Consider the following 22,962-nt stretch of genomic DNA (forward strand, 5'->3'; position numbering starts at 1 on the left):
CTCCCAGCAGTAGACTACAAAGCTACCAGGGAAAAGGGTTCTCTGGTACCCATCCCTTCTAGTCCTGGTTACTGCTAAGGAGGAGATATGGAAGTGGGGGAGGCTGGGGGAGAACATAGAGAAGGGAGTTGTGTGCCCAAAGGGCTTTATTGGCCTTGGGCAGAAATTGGATCCCATACCTCCTAGATGATAGCAGGGGACGGGCTCTCAGGGTAGGCTTGGGGAGAGCAAAGATCTAATTCAAGTATCAGAGGAGGATGGTTTGGTGCCACACATAAGCTTAGAGGTAGAAGGATGCTTATCCAGGCAGCCAAGGATTAAAGCTGCTAGAATTTCCGAGGCAGGTGCCTGCCTGGCTTCCAGGATGGAAATGAAGTGGACCAGCGGTGGTGGCCGGCTAGAGCCCCCGCCCTGGTGGGAGGGGGCGGGACGGCCCTAGGAGAAGGGCGGGGGGCGGGGCCAGGGGCCACTTAAGGCGGAGCCGGGGCGTTCTGGCAGCGCCGGAGCCAGGCGGCAGAGCCCGGCAGGGTTGGCACTTACCCACGACCCCCCCTTCCCTGCTATGATGGCCCGTCAGTAGCAGGTTCCAGACCCCCCAAGGGTATGTAGGCAGAGCTAGCAACAGCCAGGTGCGCACAGCCACAGAGCTCTAGGGCACTCTGGGGGCAGCTCTGCCTGCTGCGCTCTCTGGTGCCTGAGGAGATGCCCAAGTGACGGGCGAGCTGGTGAGGACAAGAACGTTCCCTTTTGGCCCGAGTCCGCTGCATCCATGGCGCTGCCGGCCAGTCTGGTGCCCCTGTGCTGCTTGGCACTTCTGGCGCTGCCGGCTCAGAGCTGCGGGCCGGGCCGGGGACCGGTCGGCCGGCGCCGCTACGTGCGCAAACAGCTCGTGCCGCTGCTCTACAAGCAATTTGTGCCCAGCGTGCCCGAGCGGACCCTGGGCGCCAGTGGGCCGGCTGAGGGGAGGGTGACAAGAGGTTCTGAGCGCTTCCGGGACCTGGTGCCTAACTACAACCCCGACATCATCTTCAAGGATGAGGAGAACAGTGGTGCAGACCGCCTGATGACCGAGGTAAGGAGGGCCTCTTCCCACCTGCTCGAGGGCATGTCAATTTCTCTGCCCTCCTCTGGCAGCTGAGGGGGAGGGGTGTTGAGCCGAGTTTCATCTATAGAGACCTTGATCTCAAGGACCTACCTCCACTTCTCACCCCTCCCCCACCAAAAAAAAAAAAAAAAACAAACCACCTTTGCTGGCTGGATTTAGTGATCGAGAGGGATCCAGGCAGAGGCTGGGCTGGGGAGGGGGAGGAGGGACTAGTGAGAGTGAAGCTGGGAGAGACAGGGAGGGCGGGGAAAGGAGGATGGCGGCAGGCGAGACGGGAAATGGCTGAGGCGTGGACCGGGGGTCAGCTACCGAGCCAGGCAGGAAGGGCTGGGGTGAGCTGGGGGCCAGGAGCTGGCCAGGCAGCAGACAGAGCTCTACCCTTAGCCTGGCTCCTGACCTGGTAATGTTAAAGCTCAAGGGCCAAAGAGACTGAAGGGGCTGGGAAAGTGGTGACCAAGGGTCAGATCATCAGGGCCATCTGCCTGAGGAGAGGCTGGGCAGGAATTGTCTTTGGTATGGGGGAGGCATCCCAGAACTGGGGTAAAGCTATCTATCTAGAGTCTAAACGACTGTCCTGGAGAGAAAAGCAATCTCCAATGGGAAGAATAGATGGACCCACCTGAGACCCAAAGGGTTCCTGTGTCCCTCAAACGCAGTTTAGCTCAAGGACCTTCCTTAGAATTAAAGGGTTAAAATGAATTCAACGAGTATGTACTGAGCATCTGCCGCAGACCAGAACCTAACCAACAACCTAGGGTGCGAGGAGAGGGACCACCTCTGGCCTGTGATCTCAACTGTCAGAGCTGGAAGGAAACTTGGAGGTCACATTCTTCCATCCTCCACCTCCCATTTTTACATCTCCGAGCTGGGCCCCAGGAGGAAAAGTGATTTAATCAAAGTCTTAAAACTAATTAGTGGCATGGCTGAGTCTAGAATTCAGGACTCCCGATTCTAAGTCCTATACACTTTCCATTACACCACCTAATTGTGTATGGAGTGGGAAGGTGGGGGGAGCGGGAGGGGGACGGATTTCCTCTGATTAACTGCCATAGTTTTCCAGGTTACTTTGTTAGGAAAACCTGTCCAGGGGAGAAAGAATTCCCTGAAGCCTTACCTACCCAGAGACTGGGAAGGGGAAACGCCTGCCCTCCTTGGTCATGGAGTATCCTGGCCCTTTCCTCTGGCTTCCACCTGCAGCAGAGGGGGCAGAACAAGGGATAGGGCCAGGAGAATTTCTGACAGGCCCGGGAACCCCCTCCGTCCTGCTTATCTCCTACACCCTGGCTGCAAAAGGCCTTCATTGAGTTGGCTCTGCACTGGGCTGCTGCCCCCGCAGGTCAAGGCCTCAGGGCCTCCGTAGGGGACAAAACGACAAAAAGTTGGAAGGAGTTACCACTTTTCCTGTCTTCCCCCTCCCCTCCTCTCCAACCCTGCGGAGGTGTAGAAGACTCGGGAAAGAAGGGTAGGGGGGAATGTCCCACTGGCCAGTTAGGAAAAAAACCAAGTCCGAGGAGAGACCCGAGCGGGGAGAAGAAAAGGAATTGGTCCTCTGCGCCTCCTCCCGTGAGGTCCGTGCTGTGGTGCGCGCCAAGGTCTCCGGCTCCCAGACTGGAGCAGCCGAGATAACCGTGGTCTCCCTCCCCCGGAGCAGGCTTCCAGCCGCGGCAGCTTTTCCACCTCTCCACTCCCACCCTGCAGGGGGCCCCCCAGATCCGCGCAAGGGCGGCTCGCGTTCGTCTCAGGTGCTACTCCCACGCCTTTCCGCGCGGCCCCTGGAACAGGAGACCGAGCGACGGGGGGCTCTCGGGGCTGGCAGAGCCCGAGCTGTAACTGGGAGGGCTGGCCGCGCTGGGGGAGGGGACCCGGCGGGCCGGAGCTGAGATGGGGGGCGCGGCTTTCTGCCCTTTCCTCTCCCTGCGCCGGGGCGGCTGAAAAGCGCCTTTGTGGATGGAGCTGCTGAGTCCGCTTCTCCCGGCGCGTCCCCGGCCTCGGCCCGGGATTCTCGTTCGGTTAAGTCATCCCGGAGAATGGCCATTGTACTTCGCGCAGCCCCCGCCACCCCAGCCCTTTTTCCAGCAGCCTAGATCCCGCACGGCTCCGCTTGGGCACCTCTGTGGGGGGCACTCGCACCACGAAAGGGTTAATGCTAGGGGCTGAAAGGAGGAGGAGGAAGGAAGGAAGGAAGCGGTGCCCGGTGCCAGGGAAGGCAACGAAACAAAAGATGAATCAGGAGGAGGGAGGGCAGCCGGGGCTTGGGGCGGGGACCAGGCTAAAACAGGGGCTCCTCTCGCGGAGCCAGGCTGCTCAGCCCTTCCTTGACCAAGCTCCCACCCGCTCTCTTGCCCTCTGCCAGGTTGAGCTGAGGTTCCAGAACAACTAGGGATGAAGGGCAGAAACTAAAAGTAGGGGAAAGAACTAGGTTTGGGCGCTCCCTTTCAACCTCAGGGTGACTCCGCAGGTCGCCAAAGCCGCCCTGAAGGGCGTAGATTAACGACGACACCCATTCAGATTCTCACTTCCCCAGGGCATTCAAAATCTAGGAGGGAGTGGAAGGGGTGGGGTGGGGGGCGTCGGGAAAACAAGAATCAACTCTCCCGTCCAGGTCGCTTTTGCCCCCGTGGTGGTGGTCGTGGTACTGAGCAGACTGACTTTATTCCCCGCCAGCGTTGTAAGGAGCGGGTGAACGCGCTGGCCATTGCCGTGATGAACATGTGGCCCGGAGTGCGCCTACGGGTGACCGAGGGCTGGGACGAGGACGGCCACCACGCGCAGGACTCACTTCATTACGAAGGACGAGCCTTGGATATCACCACTTCCGACCGCGACCGCAACAAGTATGGGTTGCTGGCGCGCCTGGCCGTGGAAGCCGGCTTCGACTGGGTCTACTACGAGTCCCGAAACCACGTCCACGTGTCGGTCAAAGCCGGTACAGTAAGGGGTGGGTGGTGAGGTCCCTTCGGGAAACTGAGGGTGCACAACCCGGTTGCGACCCTAGAAGAGACCAAAGAGGCGTTGGCATTGTTAAACCAGCCTTCCATTTCTGCCCGGTTGGGACCCGATCCGGGGGAACGCGCTTGTTGTTCCTGAACTGGTGAAGTCTGTCCTGAGCTTGACCCACGTCCTTCAGAATCTTTACTAACATTCTGGAACCGCGGGTCTTCAGTCCTCTCTCTCTGATTGTTCCTTGCAGATAACTCCCTGGCGGTCAGGGCAGGCGGCTGCTTTCCGGGAAATGCCACCGTGCGCCTGCGGAGCGGCGAGCGGAAGGGGCTGCGGGAACTGCATCGCGGAGACTGGGTGCTGGCGGCAGACGCGGCCGGCCGGGTGGTGCCCACGCCGGTGTTGCTCTTCCTGGACCGGGACTTGCAGCGCCGGGCCTCCTTCGTAGCGGTGGAGACCGAACGGCCCCCACGCAAGCTGTTGCTCACGCCCTGGCACTTGGTGTTCGCGGCTCGGGGGCCAGCGCCCGCACCAGGCGACTTTGCACCGGTGTTTGCGCGCCGGTTGCGCGCGGGGGACTCGGTGCTGGCGCCGGGAGGGGACGCCCTTCGGCCGGCGCGCGTGGCCCGCGTGGCGCGGGAGGAAGCCGTGGGCGTTTTCGCACCGCTCACAGCGCACGGGACGCTGTTGGTCAACGATGTCCTGGCCTCATGCTACGCGGTTCTGGAGAGTCACCAGTGGGCGCACCGCGCCTTTGCTCCCTTGCGCCTGCTGCACGCGCTGGGGGCGCTGCTTCCGGGCGGGGCCGTCCAGCCGACTGGCATGCATTGGTACTCTCGGTTCCTCTATCGCTTAGCTGAGGAGCTGCTGGACTGAGGGTTCCAGGCATAGAAACCTCGTGGCACCCGCCTAAACGCGAGAGTGCGGGCTGGGATCCGGGGATATGCGCAGCAGACGATGCTGATGGGGGGAGGGGTAGGGAGAAAATGGATGAGATGGTTTAGGGGCAACCTCTAATTGTGAGGTTGGGTCCTAGGTAGGCGAGGTTGATGATGGATACTCCTTGACGAGAACTGTTTCTCCTCATATTCCCCAGTGCCTCAGCCCCACTCGATTATTTTATTTTATTTTCTATTTATAAATTGTAATATAATGATCTGCTTGCCCAGCCTGGCAAGATGAGGGGCTGAGGCACGGTCATAACATTTTCCTATAAGTGGGCTAATAAAAGGAAGGGTTCCAGGAACTTATTGGGAAATATCTCTATTCAGATGGTGATTTGCCTCCAGATTGGGGGAGGGGTATGGAGAAAGGGGACCACACCTTACTTCCCATCCCCCCCTTGTTTCCCAGCAGGTCGTCCTGCCTTGCTTCCTCCTCTCTGGAGGCATCCCAGTCGACCAGCAACAGAGACCAGAAGAGTCTGCCCTTTTCTAGGCTGCTAGTTCTTTTTCCCACCAGAGAGGACTAGCATTCTGCCCACGTGCCTGCATACCCGACTCTTCAAGAGACCAGGGTTACCCAAAGAACATGACAACTCAAACGCATTCTTTCTCTGTTCACAGGGGCTCCAAAGAGGTTCAAGCCATTTTAGGTACTGATACTTAAAGAATTCTGGCTCCCATTTGTTAGCCTGCAGTCTCCCCAGCTCAAGAATCACCATAGCCTGCATTCTACTCTGGTGTGTGTGCAGTGGGGGGTTGGGGGGGGTGTCTACATGGGACTGATTTTTTTTTTTTCTGGGAGGTCACTGGACCAACTGACAACTCATGGCAATCCCTCAGCTCAGTTCAGTCGCTCAGTCGTGTCCGACTCTTTACAACCCCATAGACTGCAGCACGCCAGGCCTCCCTCTCCATCACCAACTCCCGGAGTCTACTCAAACTCATGTCCATTGAGTTGGTGACGCCATCCAACCATCTCAGCCTCTGTCGTCCCCTTCTCCTCCCTCAATCTTTCCCAGCATCAGGGTCTTTTCAGATGAGTCAGTTCTTCGCATCAGGTGGCCAAAGTATAACAGTTTCAGCTTCAGCATTAGTCCTTCCAATGAATATTCAGGACTGATTTCCTTTAGGATGGACTGGTTAGATTTCCTTGCTGTCCAAGGGACTCTCAAGAGTCTTCTTCAACTCCACAGTTCAAAAGCGTCAATTCTTTGGTGCTCAGCTTTCTTTATAGTCCAACTCTCACATCCATACATGACTACTGGAAAAACCATAGCTAATTCATAACTAGCAGTCTCCATACATTCTTGATCAAGAGAAAGAACCTGCACAGAGGGTTGGAACCTGTTCTTCCTGATGGGCTGAGCACAGAGAGCAACTTCAGCCCAAACGTAGGGCAGCAGAGGGGACATAGGCTCTCCAAGCAAGGGAATGTGGGAATTAAAAGCTGAGTCCCCTTTCTGATCAGCTGTCCTGGTTGTTGTTTCTACTGGCTTCCTTCCCCTTTCCCCTCTCCCCTCTCCCATTATTGCTAGCTCTGCTTTCCCTGGAATCTAGGCAGGCAGGTGCCTCTGAGTTAGGAATGGAAGCTCCGAGGGAGTTGCAGTGCCCTGGAAGGAGAGTGTCAGGGCCTGGAGGATGGTTAAGTGTTGGTGGTACCACCAGGAGCCCACCCTTCCCTGTAGCAGCTGAGCTCTTCCAGGACAGGGTCCCTGCTATATACACTGCCCTCTAGTGGCCTTCAGGATCGGTTCCCTTCTAGGCCCGAGGAAAGAGGAACTATACGCTGTACAGATGGTGGATGGATTTGTGCAAAAGAGCCTTCTCCCCAGAGGCAAGAGGGGGTGGATGGGCCTGTTAAGCTGCCAGAGCTGAGCCACAGGTGTCAAGGGCTGGTGAGGAGCCCACCTGCCTCTCATTTGGAAAGTGACACTTTTGCATCCCTCGTTCTTGGTTTAGCTCCATGGCTCCTGGAAGTTGGAAGTATATTGTAGGCTGTAATTATCCAGACTTTCATGTGCATCCAAGTAGCCTACTTATCTCCCTCACCCTGGGCCCCTTTGAGTTCAGTGTTTGGAGGTGAAAGCATACTTAGGGTTCCAGGTAGTGCTTGATAAAACCAACTTTTGGAAGCAGAAATTTACCTTTGCTCAGAGGTAAAGAATCCACCTGCCAAGCAGGAGATGCAAGTTCAATCCCTGGGTGGGGAAGATCCTCTGAAGAAGGAAATAGCAACCCACTCCAGTATTCTTGCCTGGGAAATCCCATGGACAGTGGAGCCTGGCAGGCTACAGCCCATGTTAGCGGCAAAACAACAACTAAGTTTACCTTTATATCCTTCCACAGTCATTTTTCCTCTGTCTTCACCAGGTGCCCATTACCACCACCCTTCCCCTTTCAGAGAGACTTCAGAAACACACTCCAAGCTGTGGACCTTTCCTACTTTCTAAACCTGCCCTTTTCTCATTCTATCAGATTATGATGCCCTCCTGTCATGTCACTCCAGGTGATGACTAAACATAAATTTCTATGTTGTTGATGGGTTCCTTGTTTTTACTACTCTTTTCACATAGTGCATGTATTTTAAAGGCCTGCTGAAAATAAGACTTTAAATCATAAAGCCATAATGGTGCTGATTCTTAGCACCTTAATGTGTTGGGGAGGAGATATTTGGGGACAAGGAGAATTAACTGGTTTCCCTTAAACTACATCCTGTAGACTACTTCCCAGGTCAGAGGCTCACCTCTCACCTCCCCCACTCGCACCCCTACTTTCATTCCTGTTTATTCTTTTCCTCTTGAGGCCCTCCCAGCTTCCTAAAATAAAATCCGTTACCTTCCCTCAAGCAGCAAAGAACACCATCTCTATGAAGTTGGCCAGAAGACATATTCAACTGGGCCACAGGACATCTTTAAGTGCAACACCCCTTCTCATTAACAAAATAGGCAGTGAGGATTAGGGAAAGGGCATGACTTGGAAGTCAGGCAGACCTGGAGTTAGTGATCCCTCCCTGACAAGATCGTTGACAATAGCAGTGTATGTGCCCAGTGTGAAATGGATATTACCAAGTTTTCTATGCTCTGCATCTATTTCTCACTGCCTTTGCTGCTCTGCTGACTGCAGGCTGTCTGCTTCTCTCCATACCACTCTACCAGAATCAGCATTATCAGTGGTTCCCAGACTTTGGGGGGGTTGTGTTGCCCCTTTACTTTGATTTCATAACATTCCATTCTTCCGAAAGTGCTATGTGACAGATGTGGGTTTGCTTTAGGACTGAAGTATAATTAAAAGTAATCTTGTTTTGAGAATTTACAGAGCATTTTGTTGATCACCCTAGCAAGACCTCTTGGCATTTTGGGAAACTGGAGTTGAGAAGCACTGTGTTGAGGTTCAGGGGAACTTTTGGGGCTTGCCAGGTGGCTCAGATTTAGGTAAAGGTTTAGGTGACCTTTTTATTGCCCAGAATTCAGATTTTTCTCCCCTTCCTTTCTTCATCAGGATTTGCTGAACATACACAGTGTAGCATTATATTAGACACTGGAAAACATAAAAATTAAGAAATAGTTTCTCAAAAGTTTTAGATGGTTAACTACCTAAGCAACAGTGTTACTTAAGATGAGTTGAATGGGTGGTAAATGTCATATTTGGACCCAGAAGGCCTTGTGGAGAAAGTAGGGCCTGAATAGGATGTTGTAGCATGTGTAGGTGGAGGAGACTGGAAAGGCCATTCCAGATAGATGTAACAACACATGAACAAGGACTTGGAATCTGGAATGCAAATGTGCAGGCTGGTTAGAACAGAAGACTGGGAAGTATAGCTATAGCTAACACTGCCTGAGAACTTACTACAGGCTAGGCCCTGTTTTAGCACTTTATGTGTGTTCTCATTTAGCCCTCATATAACCCAATGAGATTGTATTACAGATGAGGAAACTGGGGCAGGAATAACTAAATAAGACTGCCTTCATGGATGGGGCCACATCCTGTGGGGTCTTAAGCTAGTGTTAACTCTTCCTCATTCTCTTCACTGAGTCACTAGTAAGTCTCACTTTCTGACAGTTCTCTCTCATTTTCATTGACTCTTCTTCCTCCTGTCTGGAGGACTAGCTTCCTTACCTAGCCACTGCTTAAGTAAATATAGATGTGGGTGCAGGTTTCTGGCAGTAATCCATAGCAGGTGGGTACACCAACCCAGAAAGCAAGAGAAGACTCTTAGCTCTTTTTGAATTAGATGAGAGGGAATATTGAGCTTTGTTATGGACTGAATGTATGTGTCACCCCCAAATTCATCTGTTGAAGCTCTCATGTCTGTGTGACTGTATTTGGAAATGGAGCCTCTAAGGAAGTAATTAAGGTTAAATGAGGTCATTAGAGTGGGCCCTGATCTGATGGGATTAGTGTCGTTTCAAGAAGACACAGGAGAGGGCTTGCTTTCTCTCTCTTCACATGCTCAACGAAAGGCCATGCAAGGCTGTAGTGAGAAGGCAGCCATCTACGGGCCACAGAGAGAGCTCTCACCAGAAACTGCATTGGCTGGAACCTTGATCTTGGATTTTTCTAGCTTCCAAAACTATGAGAAAATAAATGCTTGATGTCTAAGCCACCCAGTCTATGATATTTTGTTATGGGAGCCCTAGCAGAATGAAGTAAGCTTCTAGAAATGTTTGGAATAAGAAGAGACCAGGACTTCCCTGGTAGTTCAGTGGTTAAGAATCTACCTTGCAAAAAAAAAAAAAATCTACCTTGCAATGCAAGCAACATGGGTTCAATCCTTGGTCTGGGAAGATCCCGCCTGCCTCAGGGTAACTAAGCCTGTGCACTACACCTACCGAGTCTGCACACCCTAGGACTTGTGCTCCGCAATGAGAAGCCACCACAAGGAGAAGTCTGCGCATTGCAACTAGAGAGTAGCCCTCGATCACTTAAACTAGAAAAGCTCACACACAGCAATGAAGATGCTATACAGCCAAAAATAAAAAATAAAAAGGACCTAGTGCTAAGACGGGGTCCTTAGTAAAAATAACAAGCTCTGTTTGAAAAATTAGCATTTCTGACCTAGAGTCTTGAGATGTTTATCCCTGACTGCTTTTGTGGTTCCTGCTCTATTGGAGGAAGCTTTCTTCTCTGTCTGGGAGCCTGAAGCAACTGTCTATGGGAAGCAGTCTATGGCTGGTTAGGGTATTTCCCTATGGGGGATTTTGTGGCCAATTAGTACGTTCAAGCCCGCTTCTCTCTGTTATCGTCTCTATATGTGACCTGGTTGATGATGAACATCTCCCATGAGAAAGGGGTATCTCTAATCAGGGTTTGTTGAGTACCTGCTATGTGCCAAATATGGTGTTGTGCCATGGGGATAGGACAGTAAAGTCAAGCACAGTTCTTACAAGTCCTCTGGGGAGATAGGCATAAGTGATTAGAAGGTGGTTGAGTGTGTTGAGACGAGAAATGACATTTAAGCTGAGACCTGAAAGATGGATAAGAGTTGTTCGAGCAAAGGGAACAGTATGTGCCAAAGATTGGAGTTGGAGAGTGATGATTCGATGAATCTGAGGAGCACTGACAAGTTCAGTACAGTGCAAGGGAGATGGGGTAACTTGAAGGATTTTCGATTCTGTCTGAAATTTGGAAAACAATTGCAGGATTTGAAGCAGGTGAGGGGGAAAATCAAACTTGCATTTAAAAAAAGAAACTGCTAGGACTTCTCTGGTGATCCAATGGTTAAGAATCCACCTTCCAATGCAGAGGACACGGGTCGGATCGCTGTTTGAGGAACTAAGATCCCACATGCCATGGGGTAAATAAGCCTGTCTGTTGCAACTACTGAACCTGAGTGCCACAACCATGACCCACTGCAGCCAAAAATAAATATTTGTTTAAAAAAATATTTGACGTTAGATGGGCTTTAGGGGTTATCTTTATCCCTAAGTATATTAGTCCTCATCAGAGCATGTGTCTGTCACTAATTCTGATCATAAGTAGGAAATGCATCCATTCCCATGGGGGACATGTTATGGAAACCCATGGTGGGGGAAGCATAGGGAAATAGAAGCAGGACAGGAGAGGAAAGGAGAATTGAAGGCAGTACCTCCAGTCCTTGCTTTGCTTCTCTCTGAAACCTAAACCCAAACTGTCTCTCAACTTCCCTCCTTGAGACTGCATAACATAAGAACACAGTTGTCTGATTTCAAACCACATGATGTCCAAACAGAAGTTCTTGGAACTGGGGACTCTCTGCTATTCTCTTTTGCTTTCCAGCGATTCTTTCCACAGAGCCTTGACTTTGCTTGGAGCTGATGGCCTTAAACTGATACAGAGCTGCCACCCTGAGAGTCGGGTCTGGGCTGAACATTGCAGCTGCCCAGGGAACAGCTGGTTAAGCCCTCAGCAGCTGCAGCAGCTGGGATTCCACCCAACATTTGAGCTGGGATTAATCCCATTTCCTCCACACACATCCTTTTCTTGTTCTAGTCCCTGGCTAGTCTATAGGAGCTCGTAGAATCTCTGAGGCTAGAGAGCCTGAATCTCTCCCTGATCTAAGCTGGAGCCAAAGTCACCTACCTTCCTCTTCTCTTAGAGGCAGCTGGTCAAGGCACCTTAGCACCACTACAGGAGGGAGAATGGTTTCTCTCTCTCTCTCACATGGCCTCCTTGCCCTCATTCCCTCTATCCCTTGATAAACTGGCTAGGGGAGATTACTCTTTGAAATGTCTCATTTTCAACAACTGGTGGAATTGTCTAAAGATGAATGGGACTTCTTTGGGAGGGCAAGAAGGTGGATTTCCTTTATCTTTGAAAGACTCTATTTGAAGGCCTGGAAACTTGGTGGGAGTGTAGCAGGAGGGTCAAGCTTCCTACTGGTGGTTGTCACTTTTGAACTGTGATTGCTTCACACTTGACGGTGGTTCCCCAGTTAAGAACAATAAGGCTGTATATTCTATTTGGTGCTTAGTTACCAGCTGTGACCTTGAGGAAAATCACTTCGTAATGCCAGAGGCTACTACAATGAGGCGATTCCAAGGGTTTGGAAATAAGGAGGTGCTCTAAGATTTAAACAAGTCAGATTAACACACAAAGGGACAAGGCAGAAAAAAAAAAAAAAAAAAAAAGGGACAAGGCAGTTCTTCTCAGGTCCAGAGACACCTTCCCTTCAACAAATATTTATAAAAGTTCCTGAAAATACTATTTCAAATCCTGAAAGATAATGCTGCAAAAGTGCTGCACTCATTATGCCAGCAAATTTGGAAAACTCAGCAGTGGCCAAAGGACTGGAAAAGGTCAGTTGTCATTCCAATCCTAAAGAAAGGCAATGCCAAAGAATCTCAAACTACTGCACAATTGCACTCATCTCACACACAAGTAAAGTAATGCTCAGCATTCTCCAAGCCAGGCTTCAACAATACATAAATTGTGAACTTCCAGATGTTCAAACTGGGTTTAGAAAAGGCAGAGGAACTAGAAATCAAATTGCCAACATCTGCTGGACCATTGAAAAAGCAAGAGTTTCAGAAAAATATCTTTTTCTGCTTTATTTACTATGCCAAAGACTTTGACTGTGTGGATCACAACAAACTGTGGAAAATTCTGAAAGAGATGGGAATATCAGACCAATTGACCTGCCTCTTGAGAAATCTGTATGCAGGGCAAGAAGCACCAGTTAGAACTGGACATGGAACAAGACTGGTTCCAAATCGGGAAAGGAGTGCATCAAGGCTGTATATTGTCACCCTACTTATTTAACTTATATGCAGAGTACATCATGAGAAATGCTGGGCTCGATGAAGCACAAGCTGGAATCAAGATTGCCAGGAGAAATATCAATAACCTCAGATATGCAGATGACAGCACCCTGATGACAGAAAGCGAGGAAGAACTAAAGAGTCTCTTGATGAAAGTGAAAGAGGAGAGTGAAAAAGTTGGCTTAAAACTCAACATTCAACTGCAATATTGTAAAGTAATTAGTCTCCAACTAATAAAAATAAATGGAAAAAAAAAACTCAAAAAAAACCCTCAACATTTAGAAAACTAAGATCATGGCATCCGGTCCCATCACTTTATGGTAAATATGTGGGGAAACAGTGGAAACAATGACAGATTTTATTTTCATGATCTCCAAAATCACTGCAGTTGGTGACTGCAGCCGTAAAATTAAAAGACGCTTACTCCTTGGAAGGAAAGTTATGACCAACCTAGACAGCATATTAAAAAGCAGAGACATTACTTTGCCAACAAAAGTCCATCTAGTCAAAGCTATGACTTTTTCAGTAGTCATTTATGGATGTGAGAGTTGAACTATAAAGAAAGCTGAGCACCAAAGAACTGATGCTTTTGAACTATGGAGTTGCAGAAGACTCTTGAGAGTCCCTTGGACTGCAAGGAGATCCAGCTAGTCCATACTAAAGGAAACCAGTCCTGAATATTCATTGGAAGAACTGATGCTGAAGCTGAAACTCCAATACTTTGGCCACCTGATGCGAAGAGCTGACTCATTTGAAAAGACCCTGATGCTGGGAAAGATTGAAGGCGGGAGGAGAAGGGGAAGACAGAGGCTGAGATGGTTGGATGGTATCACCAACTCAATGAACATGAGTTTGAGTAGACTCTGGGAGTTGGTGATGGAGAGGGAGGCCTGGCGTGCTGCAGTCCATGGGGTTGTAAAGAGTTGGACATGACTAAGAGACTGAACTGAACCTGCAAACACTATTAGGCATTGTAGCAATACTATACTAAGGATTTTTGACATTTTTCTAGGAAATAAGCAGTCATTTTAATAGATTAAATTAATTAGGTTTTAGCTGAAAGGAGTGGCCTGATTAAATTTGGGTTTTGAAAAGGTCATTCTAGCTCCTAAGTGGAGAATGGATTAGAACAGAGTTAGTGGACCCAGGGAGGGGAGCAAGCAAGACGATAATGAGATAATGAGTGATGGTGTTGGTTCAGTTAAAGAGGTGGCAGTAGAGATGGAAAGGACAGTTTCAGGAAACATTTATATTTGTGGGATTGATAGGACTTGGTAGTTGATTGGATAAAGCAGAGAGTGAAGATTAAAGAAGAAGGAGAAAAATATTTCTCTCAACTTTATCTGCTTGATATTAATGTATCTGAAATGAAAGAAAGAAAAGTAAAACTGGAAAGATATACCCATCTGAATGCAGAGTTCCAAAAAATAGAAAGGAGAGGTAAGAAAGCCTTCCTAAGTGAACAATGCAAAAAAATAGAGAAAAACAATAAAATGGGAAAGACTAGATATCTCTTCAAGAAAATCAGAGATACCAAGGGAACATTTCATGCAAAGATGGGCACAATAAAGGACAGAAATGGTATGGACCTAACAGAAGCAGAAGATATTAAGAAGAGGTGGCAAGAATACACAGAAAAACTATAAAAAAGATCTTAATGACTTGGATAACCATGATGGTGTGATCACTCACCAAGAGCCAGACATTCAGGAATGTGAAGTCAAATGGGCCTTAAGAAGTATCACTACAAGCAAAGCTAGGGGAGGTGATAGAATTTCAGCCTAGCTATTTCAAATCCTAAAAGATGATGCTTTTAAAGTGTGCACTCAATATGCCAGCAAATTTGGGAAACTCAGCAGCAGCCACAGGACTGGAAAAGGCCAGTTTTCATTCCAATCCTAAAGAAGGGCAATGCCAAAGAATGTTCAAATTACTGCACAATTGCACTCATTTCACATGCTATCAAGGTCATGCTCAAAATCCTCCAAGTTAGGCTTCAATAGTACATGAATGGAGAAATTCCAGATGTTCAAGATGGATTTAGAAAAGGCAGAGGAACCAGAGATCAAATTGTCAACATCTGTTGGATCATAGAAAAAGCAAGAGAATTCCAGAAAAACATCTACTTCTGCTTCATTGACTATGCTAAAGCCTTCGACTATGTGGGCCACAACAAACAGAAAAATTCTTTGGGAGATACAAATACCAGACCACCTTACCTTCTTCCTGAGAAACCTGTATGCAGGTCAAGAAGCAACAGCTAGAACTGAACATGGAACGACAGACTGCTTCAAAATTGGGAAAGGAGTGTGTCAAGGCTGTATATTGTCAGTCTGTTTATTTAACTTATATGCAGAGTACATCATGCAAAATGCCAGATGGATGAATCACAAGCTGGAATCAAGATTGCCAGGAGAAATACCAGTAACCTCAGATATGCAGATGACACCATCCTTATGGCAGAAAGCAAAGAGGAACTAAAGAACCTTTTGATGAATGTGAAAGAGGAGAGTGAAAAGCTGGCATCCAGTCCCATCACTTCATGGCAAATAGATAGGGTAAATGTTAAAACTAAACATTCAAATAAACTAAGGTCATAGCATCTGGTCCTATCATTTCATGGCAAGTAGATGGGGAAACAATGGAAATAGTGAGAGACTTTATTTCTTGGGCTCCAAAATCACTGCAGATGGTGATTGCAGCCATGAAATTAAAAGACACTTACTCCTTGAAAGATAAGCTATGACAATCCTAGATGGTGTATTAAAAAGCAGAGATATTACTTTGCCAACAAAGGTCCATCTAGTCAAAGCTATGGTTTTTTTTTTTTTTTTTAAACTACGGTTTTTCCAGTAGTCATGTATGGATGTGAGAGTTGTACCATAAAGAAGGCTGAGTGCCAAAGAATTGATGCTTTTGAACTGTGGTGTTGGAGAAGACTGTTGAGAGTCCCTTGGGCTGCAAGGAGATCCAACCAGTAAATCCTAAAGGAAATCAAGCTTGAATATTCATTGGAAAGACTGAATTCATTGGAAAGCTGAAGCTGAAGCTCCACTACTTTGGTCACCTGATTCAAAGAGTCGACTCATTGGAAAAGATCCTGATGCTAGGAAAGATAGAAGGCAGGAGGAGAAGGGGACGACAGAGGATGAGATGGTTGGATGGCATCACTGACTCAATGGACACAAGTTTGAGCAAGCTTCAGGAGATGGTGAAGGACAGGGAATCCTGGCATGCTGCAGTCCATGGGGTCATAAAGAGTCGGACACAACTGAGGGACTGAACAACAACAAAATGAAAGAGAGTCCTTGATCAACCAGTATCAATCTATTAATCCAAAATGGAATGTGGCAAACGGGCAACTCAATCAATTTGTTACCATTTGCCTAAAATTATCTTTTATTTATGCATTAACTTATTATTTGGGGGGGGGGGAGTTGTGCTGCGTCTTCATTGCAGCACTCAGGATCTCTCTAGTTATGGCGCAAGTGGGGGCTACTCTCTAGTTGCGGTGCATGGGCTTCTTATTGCGGTGGCTTCTCTTGCTGAGAAGCACGGGCTCCAGAGCGTGTGTGCTTCAGTAGTTGTGGTGCACAGGCCCAGTTGCCCTGAGGTATGTGGAATCCTTCCAGACCAGGGATGGACCAAGGATTGAACCTGTGTCCCCTGCGTTGGCAGGAGAATTCTTAACCAGTGGACCATCAGGGAAGTCCATGCCTAGAATTATCTTGAGGAGAGAGGTGCTGAATGTGGTCACTGGTGGGGCAGGGTTGCTTCTTTGGGTCTCTATATGACCTGGTTGAAATACCTTCACAGAGTTAGTCCTCTTCTTTATCCTAATTTTCCATTCATAGGGCAACAAATTGGTACCTCACTGGAAAAGAGAGTGCCCTAGACAAAGGTGCGCAGACTTCCTCGGTAGTGGGAAGGGAAGGCATGGTGGGAACCCAGACCTGTTGTTCATGAATTATTTCAAGGCTTCCCTAGTGCATGACCGTTTGGAGGTGTCCTGAGCAAGTCCACTTCCCAAGCTGGCTAGACTGAGAGCTCCTCCCGGCATTGCCTTTCTCAGCAGTGTCCAGGGAGGGAGCCAGGCCATCTGCTTCTGTGCATACCTCTCTGGCCAAACTGCTAGTTCATTTTCAAACTAATAATGATAATTCTTTTGATGGCCTCAATTTAATGAGTACCAAATATTTTTCAATTGAGTGATAGGGATTATCTCATTTACTTCTCACAAGAGTTGTGCAGAAGCCAGTATTTGATTCCAGAAAGATTTCTGCAGGTCACAGGAGGGCTAAAGGTCTGGTTCCAAGGTTGTACAGCCAAAAGCAATGCCTCAGATCACAGAACCAAGCCAGGGGCATTGTGGAAACTGCCATTAAACACTGGACAGCGCAGTGTGCGGGTTGATGCCCTGACTAGATGCTGGAAGGCACTGCTGACACCGTGGCCAATACCTGGCAATTCAGTCTTTCTGTGGCAGCCAGAAAGAATGACAAATGTTTACTACCTGGTTATTCTAACCATTTCATAGAAGAGAAACAGACTCAGAGGAGTCGAGTACCTGCCTGAGATCAAAAGTGAGTCAGTCAGGATCTGAAACCAAGTCTGGTTGACTGCAAAGTCCATATTATTTCCATGATATTTCACTGGTATAATGCACTTTACTTCTCCAGGCTACATTTCCTCAGTCTGTAGTTTGGAGAAGTTGTGCTCCATCATTGGTTCTCAAAGTGTGGTCCGTAGACCATCAACCTCAGAATTGCCTGGAAACTTGTTCAAAAGGCACATTTTTGGTTCCTACTCAGACCTATTGAATCAAAAACTCTGGTGTAGTGTCCAACAATCTGTGCATTAACAAACTCTCTGAGTGACTCTAACGTGTCCTCACTCTGCAGAATAACTGTACCAGATGACCACCAAGATCCTCCAGCTTTCATATGTTATAATTCAGTTATTTTGGAAGTTGCTGACTGTGGCCCTTGGATCAAGCAAGGTCCCTTTAGAGGAGCTAAGTACTGCTAATTTTTCTGAAATGAGTTGATGTGTATCAAACTCCATGATAGCAAGATTTAAGAAGAGGTATAAGGATAAGGAAAGTACCAGGCGTATGAAACATGCAGGGAAGATACCGGCACATGTATTCTGGTTATTTTTTCTGGTGAGTGCCTAGAGATACATATCCTTAATTGGCTCATTAATATGTGAACAGCTGAGAGTTGTCTCAAAATCCACGGGTCAAAAATAAGTGCATTAGAGATTTCCCTGGTGGTCCAGTGGTTAAGACTCCACACTTCCACTGCAGGAGGCATGGATTTGATCCCTGGTTGAAGTACAAAGATCCCAAATGCCGTGTGATATGGCAAAAATAAAAAATCCACAAACAAACAAACAAAACAACTATGTAAAAAATCAGTGCATTGATTCAATACTCTCCCCATTCCCCCTCTAAGCAATTCCTGTTTTCCCCATGTCCTCCAAATCTACAAATGGAATTTTGCCTCTTTTAATCAGGTCATCATCTTTTAAAGTTCTGTCTGGAGTGTACTTTGTATGAGTCCTCAGCATCTTCTCTGTTGCTGTTGTGGTCCAAGCCCTCATCTTTCTCCTCCTGGATATCAGCTTCTTAATTGTGCTGCTGCCTCCAGCCTCAGTCTCTCTTGGTACATCCTTCTACACAGGGTCACCAGCGAGATCCTTACAAAGCACAGCTGTCTTCATGGTACTGCCCTCCCCACAACACTTCCACCTGGGAAATAGCAAAGGTCCCACTACTCATTGCAGAGCTTCCCAAACCTCTTACTATTTTGATGACTATGTCTATAGTCTCATTCCACCCATATAATTATTTAGTATTTTAACATCTTTTCTTTCTATCAATTTCAGCCTCATCTAAGCAAGAATATTTGTGAAGTCATAGTTTTGGCATTAAGTCTCTTATTTTTCCTACCACACATTAAAAATTACATAACAAAAAACTGTTATGTAATGTTTAAGTTTGTGTATTAACTAAGTCATCTTACATACCACTAGTGGTATATTTTGAAAGCCCTTGGGATACTGATTAAAGATCAAATTTTTGAATCTGGCATTCAGAACCCTCCCTGATCTGATCCCAGTCAAACTTCCAGCCTTAATTTCCACACATAGCCCACACACATACAATGCTCCAAATACAGGATCCACTCTGTATTTCTAAACACACTGTGCTTTTGCTCTTCTCTTAGCATTTTGCCTTAAAACTTTTTTTTTTTAATGGAATGAAATTTCCTTGGACAGCAAGGAGATCAAACCAGTTGATCTTAAAGGAAATCAACCCTGAATATTCATTGGAAGGACTGATGCTGAAGCTGAAGCCCCAGTGCTTTGGCCACCTGATGTGAAGAGCTGACTTATTGGAAAAGACTCTGATTCTAGAAAAGATAGCAGGCAGGAGGAGAAGGGGACGACAGAGGACGAGATGGTTGGATGGGATCATCGACTCAATGGACATGAGTTTGAGCAAACTCTGTGAGTTGGTGAAGGGCAGGGAAGCCTGGTGTGCTGCAGTCCATGGGGTCGCAAAGAGTTGGAGACGACTGAGGGACTGAACAACAACAGCAACATATTTGATTTACAATATTGTGTTAGTTTCAGCATAGTGATTCACGGCAGAGTGATTCAATTATGCATATTTCAGATTATTTTCCATTATAGGTTATTACAAGATATTGAGTGTCGTTCTGTGTGCCGTACAGAAGGTCCTTGTTGGTTATCTATTTTATTTACTTTTTTAGGCCCAGTTGTGTGGCATGCAGGATCTTAGTTCCCCAGCCAGGGATGAAATCCACACCCACTATGTTGGGAGTATGAAGTCATAACCGCTGGACCACCAGGGAAGTACCTCCATTTTAAAAAATAATAATTTGATTGATTGATTGATTTTTTCCCAATTATTTTTATTAGTTGGAGGCTAATTACTTCACAATATTGTAGTGGTTTTTGCCATACATTGACATGAATTAAATTTGATTTATTTTTGACTGTAATGGATCTTCATTGCTGCATGGGGACTTCTCACTGCAGGGGCTTCTCTTGTTGCAGAGCAGACTCTAGGTGAGGAACTTCAGTAGTTGCGGTACTCAGTAGTTGTGGTCCCCGGGCTCTAGAGCACAGGCTCGGTAGTTGTGGTACATGGGCTTAGGTGCCCCATGGCATGCGGAATCTTCCTGGAAAAGGGATCCAACCCGTGTCTCCTGCACTGGCAGGTGGAATCTTAACCACTGAGCCAACAGGGAAGGCCCCTCCGTTTTATATACATATATACATATATTAATCCCAAACTCCTAATTTATCCCTCTCCATCCCAGCATTTTGCTTTTTTGCTTAGGGCATTCTTGAGCTTTAAGTTTCAGCTCATTTATCAGTTATCATGTGAAATCTCTTTGATTTTTCTGGACAGAATCAATCACCTTTCAATCCTTCCTTCCTCCCTTTCTTCTTTCCTTCCTCTTTTTCTTGTTTTTTTTTTTTTTGAAGAAAAATTTCTTCTTTGGTTCTAGCTAGTTTTACTGTAATGTGAAACTTGCTATAGTTTTATTTGATGATTTTTACTACTACCACATTCAGAAGTGTATCATTCAGAATCCTTGCAGGAAACAGACTGCATACTCAAATGGGGAATTGAGAAGCATAGAATGAAAGGAATGTTCATAAAGGTGTGAACAGGATAATGGAGTATCTACAAGTGTTTTGAAGTATTCAGAGTCTGTCTTCAGAGGGGAGTCACCAGAGGTGTTAACCCCTAGACCTGAAGGGCAAGGGAAGAAAGGGTTACAAGAACCCAAGAGAGGTGTAACTGTACCTAGTTGAAGGAGAGGGCCTTCCAACAGGGTCTGTGGCTTCTGTTAGCCCCATGAGTGAATCCAAGAGAGCCAACAGAAGAACTGCCAATTCAATCCATGAAATCATCAGAAATAATACATTGGTGTTGTTTTAAACCACCAAGTTTTGATATATTTTGTTATGCAACAACAGATAACTGATATATCAGCAGGGAGGTGAAGCCATAACTATTCCTCCACCAAAACTGTGAGAAACCAAGAAGATCTGTGAAACGGAACCCATCATTTCAATGTAAATTTATTAATAGTAAAAACATTTTCATTTTCTTCAAGATTTTTGATGTGGACCATTTTTAAAAAGTCTTTATTGAATTTGTTACAGTGTTTCTGTTTTATGTTTTGGTTTTTGGCCTCAAGGCATGTGGGATCTTAGCTCCCCAACCAGGGATCAAACCAGCACCTCCTGAATTGGAAGGCAAAGTCTTAACCACTAGACTGCAGGGAAGTCCCTTCACTTTTCATAGAGATACTTAAAACAGTTTTCTGGGAGCAATTCATCTTCATTTTATCTCAGCTGTTTGAAACAGAGCAATGTATGATGCTGTCTCTAGAAATTTTATGCTAAGCTTATTTATTGAACATTAGGGTAGTGCTCCCTTCATTTTATCCTTTATTGGTGATCTTTGCATATCTGTGATCTTTATGAAGTAACCATTTATGCCCTCCCTTTATGGCGATTGATATTTAACAAATGTCTTGGTCTCAAGATACACAGGTCTATTAGAATGGCTCATTAAACATTTGTTCCTATTCTGTTTTGCTTTCCTTTGCAAAGAGTGGAAAACAAAATGCTAAACAAAATTTCCTGGCTCTCTTGTAGGTAGAGATGGCCATATGATACAGTTCTGTTCAAGATGGAGAAAATTTTCCATGAGATCTTCTTTCTGCATAAAAAGAAAAAAAAAACCTCACAAGAGAAAGTCCTTTGTTTTAGTCCTTTTGCCTTCTTCTTGACTGAAAACAAGATAGTTCAAGGAGGTCTTTTTTTTTTTTAAGGATGTCTTAATAAAGAGACTATTTACAAAGGTGCAGGCAAAGGGGATAGAGCAGCCCCCCAGGTGAGTATCAGAGAAGCTCTTAACTACTGTAGTTCTGAAGGGTGGGGGAGGCAATTACTGGAAATAGAACATGAGAGCTGCCTGTGTTGGGGTAAGGGGAGTGCTTTGAGAGGTGCTGTGACCTTCATGGTGGGAGCAGACCATCTCTTCCTTTCGTTCTGTGGGTACTCCTCTTTGGCTGAAACCCCCTGGGATCCAAGGATCAAGGTCTACCTTTTAGACACAAATCTGGGTGGAAAACGGTAGAGAGTTAACTTGGAAAGACAAGCAATAAAAAAGGCATCTATTACTTACCTTTATATACCTAGTGTGCAAGACATGGTAAGAGTGCCTGATACAAAGGAAGAGATGAATAAAATTTTATTGAATTGAATCCAGTTCTTTATTTTATCCTACAGTGCTTAAAACCTAATCTGGGACTACTGCCAACCTCATTCAGGGCCAATAATCCAACATAAAATTGCTGTTCTACAAGGATCTTCCTTTACCCAACAGTAAAGGTTCTTTTCTGAGACCAGATTAAAAAGAGCTCTTTGAAATAACTTTTGTAGATCTGGATATTTTTAAGCACGAGATGGTTCTATAGTTTTATAAAGCCTGTCCTCTAGTACAATCTAACTCCTACACACTCACCTCATCAGGGTCTTCCAGAAGAAATAACTTTCGTATGCTACCTGTATGACTGTCTCAGTTTCTACATCTGTAAGAGAACAGAAATAACAACTACCCATCACTCAAGTCTCCCTGGTGGCTCAGTGGTAAAGAATCCACCTGCCAATGCAGGAGATGCAGGTTTGATCCCTGGGTCAGGAAGATTCCCTGGAAAAGGAAATGGCAACCCACTCCAGTATTTTCATCTGGGAAATCTCATGGACAGAGGAGTCTGGTTGGCTGCAGTCCATGAGGTCTCAAAAGACTTGGACATGACTTAGTAACTAAACAACAGCAACAACTCAAGTCACGGGCACACATGTTACCTCCTCAGGCTTTCTAGGATACATAAAAAAGAGAGTATGGGGCTTACCTAGTGGCTCAGTGGTAAAGAATCTGCCTGCCAATGCAGGAGACACAGGTTCTATCCCTGGTCTGGGTAGATCCCACATGTCACAGAGCAACTAAGCCTGTGAATCACAATTATTAAGCCTGTGCTCTAGAGCCTGGGAACCACAACTACTGAGCCCACATGCCTAGAGCCTGTGCCCCAAAACAAGAGAAGCCACTGTAATGAGAAGCCCAAGCAATGCAACTAGAGAGTAGCCCCTGCTCTCTGCAAAGAGAGAAACGCCCAATCAG

At 46.8% G+C, this 22,962-nt stretch overlaps 1 protein-coding gene across 1 annotated transcript; it reads left to right on the forward strand.

Moving 5' to 3' along the window:
• The first annotated feature begins 515 nt into the window (after positions 1-515).
• Positions 516-9,560, forward strand: DHH (desert hedgehog signaling molecule). Its single transcript, XM_065934501.1, has 3 exons — positions 516-1,072; positions 3,770-4,031; positions 4,296-9,560. Exons 1-3 carry the CDS (start codon positions 770-772, stop codon positions 4,919-4,921), a joined length of 1,191 nt encoding a protein of 396 aa, XP_065790573.1. The 5' UTR covers positions 516-769; the 3' UTR covers positions 4,922-9,560.
• The last annotated feature ends 13,402 nt before the right edge of the window (positions 9,561-22,962 follow it).

Source organism: Muntiacus reevesi, chromosome 4, assembly GCF_963930625.1.
Source record: "Muntiacus reevesi chromosome 4, mMunRee1.1, whole genome shotgun sequence".
NCBI lineage: Eukaryota > Metazoa > Chordata > Mammalia > Artiodactyla > Cervidae > Muntiacus > Muntiacus reevesi.